Source organism: Saccopteryx leptura, chromosome 1, assembly GCF_036850995.1.
Source record: "Saccopteryx leptura isolate mSacLep1 chromosome 1, mSacLep1_pri_phased_curated, whole genome shotgun sequence".
Lineage (NCBI taxonomy): Eukaryota > Metazoa > Chordata > Mammalia > Chiroptera > Emballonuridae > Saccopteryx > Saccopteryx leptura.
In genome coordinates, this window is record NC_089503.1 from 189890902 (window position 1) to 189900544 (window position 9643).

General features: G+C 41.5%; 1 protein-coding gene across 1 annotated transcript in view; it reads right to left on the reverse strand.

The window, feature by feature from the left end:
• LOC136388187 (ryanodine receptor 2-like) overlaps positions 1 to 9232 on the reverse strand; it is a 195594-nt gene extending 186362 nt beyond the window's left edge. The window contains 6 exon segments of the mRNA XM_066360153.1: positions 1036 to 1173; positions 2390 to 2479; positions 4610 to 4688; positions 6820 to 6937; positions 6940 to 7028; positions 9183 to 9232. Of these exon segments, the coding sequence (XP_066216250.1) occupies positions 1036 to 1173; positions 2390 to 2479; positions 4610 to 4688; positions 6820 to 6937; positions 6940 to 7028; positions 9183 to 9232 (564 nt within the window).
• Positions 9233 to 9643: the final 411 nt, after the last annotated feature.

The following is a 9643-nucleotide window of genomic DNA, read 5'->3' on the forward strand; positions in this document are numbered from 1 at the left end:
ATCAGAAATACGCGTATACATGGTAAAAAGGTACACAGTATGCTTCTACGGCTTCCATCCACGGACTTACTTAAGAGACTTTAACGTAAAATATTTCCAAATCAGAACTTCATTTATTTAAAAATGTATATTTCAAATATGTGCTTCACTTCCTTTTTTTTTCAAAAATGTTATCTGTATAAATGGCAAGAATAAACACAAATGCAGTGGCCTGAGCAGTCTGGGAAGGGGCAAGGACAGGTTCCGCTTCCAGAAAAATGAAAGGCCACAGTAGCTAGTTGGTATCTGTTCTGACGTTGAACCCCAGGCTCTCCAGCTCTAGGCTGAGCTGCCCTCTACCTACTGGAGCACAGATTCTCACAGCTAGCACCCCGCTGAGGCGACAGCGATAGTACTTCTTGGACATGCTCACCAGCGATGAGCTCTCTGAATCCTGCCCTGTCTGTCTGGGTGCACGTCTGCCCCGTGAACGTGAACAGGTGCTCAGCTCACCTGTGAACAGCCATGTGGCCTCAGGGCTGGATCTCTACTGTCGGACCTCCCACGGCTCCCTAAGAAACAACCTTCAGCTCTTACTGCATAGGAGGAGAAAGCTCTAAGACAGCGGTTCTCAACCTGTGGGTCGCGACCCCAGCGGGCTTTAGGCGACCCTGTGTTTTGGTCCTTCGACCCCCACCGGGGTCGCGACCCACAGGTTGAGAACCTGTGCTCTAAGACCACCCACTTGCAGGTAATAAACACACTCTACAGTCTGCGTCAGAAAGACTTCAAACAATACCCTTGGGTAAGTCTTCACAGCCTGGCCTGAGGAAGAGTAAGACCTCATTAATAACTTGAGCACTTAAACCAAGACTTCACTTAAAATTAAAATTAAAATATAAAAAAGAAAAAGAAAAAACATGGTTGTTCTTCCTCTAAACTTTATGCTAATCTTCAGAACTTCCAAATTATTTGCTTTTGAAAAACCCAATAATTAAATAAAAACTTAAAACTGTTTTACTACATAAGCAGTGGCTTCTTCTCTGTGCCTCTCACCTGGCTGGTCTGAGAAATACGACGAGTGCGATTGTAGAGGGCCATGCTGTCCCCCTCCCGTGTCCGCTCAATTCTCCATCCCCAGGCCAGCATCGTTTTTAAAGATTCTTTGATTGGCCAGCGATAAATTTCTTTTTCCTAGAGACAAAAAGGAAGAGAAAATAAAAGAGGCGTGGGAGTATTATGAATCAAATTAAAATAAAAAATATTTAATGCTTTGCTCTGAAATAGACTGCCTTCACTTTTTAAAAGGTTTGATTGACATGGCTCATTCAAAAATAAAAACGAGAATAAACGTTCTGAAAAGCAGAGTGTGAACTAAACCCTGGTTTGACAGCTGCTGCTCACAGGGGCCCTCTGCTCAGTACAGCACGGAGGCTGATCTCCTTTAGCTGCCCAGGTCCCATCACTTAGAAACTGAAAGGAGAAATACCATTAGAAAAAGGGCAGATTAGATGACAGGTGAGCGAAGGCTCTCCCACCAGCAGAGTAAAGAAATATAAGTTCCCTGCAGAAGCACCGAGCTAGAAAACCTTTTCTGCATTTGTCAAGACACTGACTTCCCCCAAAGAAGTAAAACATATAAACTTATAAATAACAACATTAAATATTACTTTATTATCCCTCATCAAAAAACTTTTTTTTATTAAGTGAGAGTTTGGGAGGCAGGAGGCAGAGAGACAGGCTCTCACATGCACCCCAACTGAAATCCACCCAGTAAGCCCCCTACAGGTTGATGATGCTCTGCCCATCTAGAGCCGCTGCTTGTTGCTCAGCAACTTAGCTATTTCAGTGCCTGGGGCGAGGCCATGGAGCCTTCCTCAGTGCCCTGGGCCAACTTGCTTGCCATTAGAGCCATGACTGTGGCAGAGGAAGAGAAAAAAGTGAGAGAGAGAGAGAGAGAAGAGGGGGAGGGGTGGAGAAGCAGATGAGCATTTTTCCTGTGTGCCCAGACCAGGAATTGAATGCAGGACATCCACACACCGGGCTGATGCTTTACTGCTGAGCCAACTGGCCAGGGCCAAAAAACTCTTAAGAATGATATTTTCTGAAGTCCTTAAAAATACAGGAGAGGAATAAAATTCAAAAAGGATCAGAAAACTATTAAATAGAGAGAAAATAACCAATAAAAATAAATAGTGACAGAAAATAGGAATAGGAAAAAAAAAAGACAAAAGATAAAGGATAAAAAAAGGAACCTGTGAGTAAAGGTGAAAATAGCATGGATAAAGTAAATATATATATATATATATATATATATATATATATATATATATATATTAATAAGAAATTACATCACAAAGAAAAAAATTTGAAAAAAAAATTAAAACATAACACTTAAAAAAACCCTCACCTTTTCAGATAATAGTTTATATGGCTTCATTAACGGTTGAACTTTAGATGAATCTGAATATGTTTCTCCATAAATCCATCCATTGGCCAACTACAAAAAAAAATAAAACATGAATAATGTTTTGTCCATATTAATTTTAGCAAGTGTATATATGCATGTGTTTAAGTGTGTTTGATAAAATAAATCTAAAATGCACCAAAATAAAGATTCAGGTTTGAATTTTATGCAGTATTAGTTAATATAAAAATTTCCATCCTAACCAACAAATTGTTTTATCCATAGATTCCAAGCTCCCAGTCTTCAATGCACAGATCAGGCCCTGTGACTGTGTCAATGAGGAGGCAGCCACAGGCCGTGGGGTCAGACACACCCTGAGCAGGTGTGTGTGAAATACAACTCTGGAAGAGGGATCTGGAGCAGCATTTTATTTGGAAGCATCCAGAAGAATGCTCCTGGTTCTGCCTACTCCTATCTGCAAGGCCTCAAACAGGCTCGTTCCCCATGACTTGTCCACACGACTTTGGGCATATCCTGCTGTGTCAGCCTACAGAGTCCAGGGATGGGCAGGCACAGATGAGCACCACCTCTGTTTACTCTCTCCTTACCTCCTAAAGCAACCCACTGCCTAGAACAGCACAGGAAACAGACACTTGACTCTTCCTGACTTACGAGTGAATCAATGAAATGACTCAGTGAAGAACCACACATCTATAAAACACAAAGCAGGTTGTGAAGGGAGGAGGACAGGTCGGCCAGGTCAGGGGGAAGTGGAAGCAGAGAGCGATGGGACGGTGCTGCACTGCTGAGTAACAAGCATCCCTGGGAACCTCTGCTGCTTGATTTTCACTTTGTACATCACTGCCTGCTTATTTCAGGCGACACAACCTCTCCACTCAGTGTCACTGACAAACCTATTTTAACAATCTTCTCTCAAGTTTAACTAGGCTCAACTTACAACGTGACTACTCAGGCATAGCATGCCCTGCAGAAAATCTCACAATGGGCAGGATTTACACCATGGACTGTGGCTGCTTTGTCATCTCATTCAGGCTGGGTGTTTTCATATTGACAACACTAAGTTAAAGTGTCATCTTGCCATGTACTGTGTTGTTAGTGGAATGCATATCTACTTGGTAACAAGAAATATAGAAGAATTAAAGGTGTGAACTATTACTAAATTCTGATCAATAATTGTCAATATTTTGCCTGACCTGTGGTGGCGCAGTGGATAAAGCGTCGACCTGGAAATGCTGAGGTCGCCGGTTCGAAACCCTGGGCTTGCCTGGTCAAGGCACATATGTGAGTTGATGCTTCCTGTTCCTCCCCACCTTCTCTCTCTGTCTCACTCTCCTCTCTCTCTTCCTCTCTGTCTCTCTCTCTCCCTTTCTCTCTCCTCTCTAAAATGAATAAATAAAATTTTTAAAAAAAATTAAAAAAATAAACACCAGTATACCAAAAGGTAGTTTAAAAAATAATAATAATACTAATAATAATAATTTTCAATATTTTATCTAAAATAAAACTACACATAAAGCTAACATTTCTTTAAGAGATTTCTGGACCCTGAGTCACTACTTTTTCCTGAAGCCCCTGATGGCTATTACTTGTTATCCCTGTGAACAATATGTGTTTAGAAATTATATCTATGATGTAATAGATTCTTTAAATTTAAAACTGCTTTATATGAACACAGTCATATGGGTATTATATGTGCAATAGTGGGAGGGCTAGCTAAATATTACATCAGCGAGGCATAATTAAATGTTCTTTCCTAATCTAGACAAAGCTCTCACTTCAAGGGAAGAAACTGCCATGTTAAAAATATTGGGGCAGCCTGACCAGGCAGTGGCACAGTGGAAATAGCATCAGCCTGGGATGCAGAAGTTCTAGGTTTGAAACCCCGAGGTCACCGGCTTGAGTGTGGGCTCATCTGGCTTGAGCGTGGCTCCCCAGCTTAAGTCCAAGGTTGCTGGCTTGAGCAAGGGGTCACTTGCTCTGCTGTAGCCCCCAGTCAAGGCACATATGAGAAAGCAATCAATGAACAACTAAGGTGACAGAACAAAGAACTGATGCTTCTCATCTCTCTCCCTTCCTGTCTGTCTGTATCTATCTGGCCTTCTCTCTGTCTCTCTCTTTCTCAATCCCTCTCTAAAAAAAAAATTGTCCCGGCAGTGACTGTCTGCACACATGCACTGCTGACTTGGAGCATGGCCTCCTGACCTTGTCCATGGACCATCTGTCATGGAAGTGCTCAGCATATTTGTTAATGAAGTATTCCAACTTCTCAGGAATTGTTATACTGTGAGAGAAACAGGGAGAAAAGGTGTCATTTTCACAGGACTACAGGGACTCACGTTAATAATTTACTCACAGCTCTCCATTGCTTAAATCCCATTCAATGCATAGTTGTTAAAAACTGTTTTAACAAGGTATTACTTTTTCATATGGTAGAAACAATATAAATCAAGCAGATAATGTTCTATCTGCTTATCATATATTGATTCAAAGTTCATGTCTTAACATGAGATATATAAAATTATACATAGTATAAATAAAATAATTAAAATGTATTCAAAGATGAGGACAATAGAGCATACCCATTTTTTTTAAAACCTGAATCAAGATATGGTGAGATGCAATAAGCTTAAAGGCACACTTCTATCTCATATTCATGTTTTAAGTTATTCTTTTCTGGCTTAAGTTTCATCTGCAACAACCCTACCTGGGTAAAAAGACTGCTGAAATCTGACTTGTTACTTTATTTAAGTGTACTAAAGTTTTAAATTCAGGTCATACAACTAGTGATGTGTTAATAATTTGAATTATTAATGGTCTATACACAACATTCTAATTGTTACTGATGTAGACTATAGGGAAATGTAATTAACCAAAACATGAATTATGATTTTGATAACATCTATTCTTGATTCCTTTTATGTTTAAATAAATAATCTCTTGAACAGATGGTAAGTGCATGCAATTCATGACCAAGTCAAATTAAATATACATATTTTTTTTCATTCTTTAGCAAATATGACTAATGTAAGTAGCGTTGAAAACAGAATTCTGACTGAAACCTAGCATACTGAGGTGGCTTACTGTTCCTTTCCAGCAGTGTCCTTAGTAATTGAACCACAGGATATACACACACTTAAGAAACCAGATATAGAAATCACAGAGCATAGAAATTGTTGAGATTACTGTTTAAAGCTACTGTGTTAAGAAGTCCCCAAAGTGCACGCTTAGGTAAATTAATACACATATCCAACACTAATTAATTAGATTTAATTAATCAAAACTATGACATTGTTCTGATGTTATTTTAAAATCCTGGAGTATAAAATATACTGTATGCCGGCAAACCACAAACTTACCCACACAGGAATGTGAACACGTGGTTTCGGTTTACTTACATTGGAAGAAATACAAAAGATCAATCACATAAGCCCAACACTGGGGGTAGAATCTTTTCTCACAGGACTGTCCTCAAATACTAAACATGCAAATTTAAGGCAGTATCAAGCTAATGGCATACCACTAGGTTTGAAATGATCGTGGTAGGGGGCTAAAGCAGCTGGGGCCACCTGGAAGCTTGAAAGTTAAACTCCAAAGCAAGTTCAGATACCATGGAGAGTAACTACAAAGGGACAACCTTGTTAATACCAATCTTGCTGAGTGACCACAGGATCAAGAGATAGTGTGGCCTGAGAGGCAGCTCTCCTTGCAAAAGGGAAACCATGGTCCTACTTAAAGACAGCAACAGTAACAACAAATTGCTAAGACTCCACACACCTGAGGAACCCAAACATCGTATTTGTTGAACACTTTATGCAACTGTGCACATGGAAGTTTCATCAGGTTAAATACATTTTATATGCAGTTAAGGTTGTCACACTGCATTCTAACTGCACACTAACTTTCCTACCAACGTTCTCGTCTGCTACTCTTGTCAACCTCGTGCTGGACTTTACACACGAACATCAGCGGCAGCCCAAGGCCTTCTTGCGGTCAAGTGACGCCAGGCGACAGCTCACAGGAACCGCGCTGAACTCACACCCGGGGCCACCCACGTCAGAGACACTACACAGAGCTTGGCTGCAATTTTAATAAACATGTCAGGTAAATCTTCAACTAACAATATAACCTATAGCCAATGTACTTTCTTGATTCTCATTACAACAGATATACCATGTGGCTGCAAACAGAGAGCTCTGATTCTGCTGAGTGCCCTAGAAGCTAGGTCTCACCTACGTCTGCTACTCTGTACTCAATATTGTTGCTATCACATCATCAAGGAAAAGGACCCCTAGTAAAGGATACCAATTCAAAGGGGGCATGGGTGAGAGAGAGTTCACTGTAGTACCTTAGTCAATTTCAGACTTCACACATCATTTACAATAAAAAGCGGCTGCAATAGAAAGAGTCCATACTTTGAGGTTTCAACAGGTTGTGGGTTAAAGTTCCCTTCAGAGTCCATGGATGACTGTTTTTCCATCATACTGACATAGTTTGACTCCATGTAGTCTGGAGGCAAAGCTCCAGCCACGGACTCAGGCACGGCAGAGCCAGTTTGAATAGTTCTTGTTCATATTTCTGGAAAGAAAGGGAGGGCCAAAAGAAAAACTGTATATATGTGTCACTATTTAGCCGAAGTTGTCAACACGGTCACTGTGGCAGATAATATGTTGTAAGAGAAAATCGGAACCTCCCCCCACCCCAGCTAACTTGCTAGCAGAGTCTGCCTCCAGGAAATGGAACATTCAGCCAGAAACCCCAACAAATGTACAAGAATCTGATGGAGGGCTTGCTGCAGCTGCAGCCTGAGACAAAAACTTCTGTTTCTCTAAAAACTTTTCTTCGATATTTGGAATGATGTGGCCTGACTATTCTAAGTGTATAACAAAGTATATAACATGTCTTTACATCATAAACATGCTGTCCATCCGTGAGGACTGCACTTCTGAGTCAGTCCTAGTTACTGCTGTGGCACCCTGTGAAGGCCGAGCATGAAACGCGGCTGGAGGAGACAGTCCAGGAGGAAGGGACGCTCACTGGCCTGTATTGCATCACAAAGGCATAAAAAAATAAAATTCTGAACTTAGAAATAAATTATAAATTCTATGGAAAACAGGCATAATCAAAATTTCTGGGCAGAGATATTCTTATATTAATTACATGATTCACTAAATGTGTACTTAGAGGCCCTGCCCTGTTGGCTCAGTAGTACAGTATTGGCCCAGCGTCTGGATGTCTGGGTTCAATACCCATAAAGGCAAAGATAAATAAATGGGACTACCTCAGACTAAGACACTTTTGCACAGCAAAAGAAACTGACAACAAAACAGACAGCTAAATAGGAAATATTTTCAAACAACAGCATAGATAAGGGCTTAATATTCAAAATATACAAAGAACTCACAAAACTCAACAACAAACAAGCAAACAACCCAATTGATAGACAATTTAAATAAGCCATGAAAACATTGGTTTTCAAAATTGGGGGGAGACAAGCACATGAAGAGCTGGCTTACATGCCTTCACTAATGTGTGCACACACTCAACATGAATCTAAGTAGGACTAGGGAATGACTCACTAGGTATATTTCTGAGTTCTACAGGTGGTTCTAGGGTAGTGGGAGTGGGGAAAGTACTGGTATCTAGTCTCCACATCACCTGGAATTGCCTTTCTTTCCTGATGCATTGCCACAGAACCTAGGCTTCAGCATCAAAGGGTGAGAGACAGGGATGGATTTCAAGCCAGTGTTTGTCCTTGTCTCAAAACTCTGTCAGAATTCTGTAAAGATCAGATGGGAAGGATGCACTTCACCCATTTGATGGCATTGGGGATGAACGTTCATCTAGCCCCGTTGCCTGCTGGTGAAGATAGCCCATCAGTTCCACTCCATGTGACTGTACTCTATAGGAAGTAGAACTGGACTGAGGGGGAGCTACATGCTAGACTAGTATGGGTGCCAGCCATCTAGACTAGACCAGCAGTCACCAAACCTGAGGTCCCTTCTAAAGGTCGACTGGCTTGGGTATTAATTGGGGATGAGAAAAAATGGTGTCTGAGGTCAAGGAATGACTGACGACATCAAGGAATGACTGAAGACATGGGTTGTGTCATTGGAAAATCCAATACAGCATTAACATTTTGACAAAGGTACAGACCCAGAGAATGATGCTCTTAGCTTGATTATACCAGATGCGGAATATGCATAGTATGTTCAGCGAAATCAGTCCTGCTTTCAATACCTGAGCAGATGTAATGGAAGCTGAAATCTAGGTGGCCTCACTTTGGGAGACAGTTCCTTTTGATATGATGATGAAGTGGTGAATTAATGACTGAGACTCTAGAACTGTGTTAATGATTTTTGTCTTTGTGGATGGTTTATGCTGTTAGGGATGAGTGTATAAAGCCTGGGGGTGGAATGGGGCCAGGGTGAGAATTGTGATGTTGTCATTTACAAGAACCATACAGGCAAATTAATCCGTTTACAAAGTGACAAAAAATCCAGGGGGTCTTGGCTCAACTCACTGGAATCCAGCAGCCTCTGTAAAAGCAGGTAATGTGGATCTAGGGTGCCATAGATGACTCCTTGAAACGAGATTCTCACAAACTGAATCTATCCGTGTGGCTTAAGTCCTATGAGGGGAGGTACTTAGTAACCAAAGTGGGGATGAAATGAAAGTAAAAGTTTGTAGGAGAATGGGTAGGAGATACCCTGAGGCTATCTAGGCATGAACATTCCAGGCAGAGAGTGGAATAAGTGCAGAGATCCAGAGGTTGTACCTGCTGTGGGTGGCAGAATGACCAGGAGGTTGTGGTGTGACTGAGGGCATGGTTGTGCAGAGGCCGAATTAGAAGAAGTCAACCTACTGTGCTGGCTGGGCAGGGCACTAGATTGTGCAGAACCTTGGAGGTCAGTGTAAAAATTCCACCTTTTACTCTTAGAGACCTGGGAAACTGAGGGGTTATGAGCAGAAGAGGTCCAGCACCTCAACCACAGTTGGAAAGGACTGTTGCTGCTCCTGTGTTGATAACAGATTAGAGGAGGAAAGACATGTATGTCAGTGGAGACACTAGAGGTGAGGGCAGAAGCAGTTGAGGAAGGGCAAGAAGTGGCTGGATTCTGTTTCTACTCTGAAGGTGGAACTATTGTAGTAGACTAGATAGGGACATGCTATTGGTGGGGGGTGGGGTTCGGGGAGGAGCCCACAGCACTCCAAGGTCGTGGACCTGTCAGTGGCAGC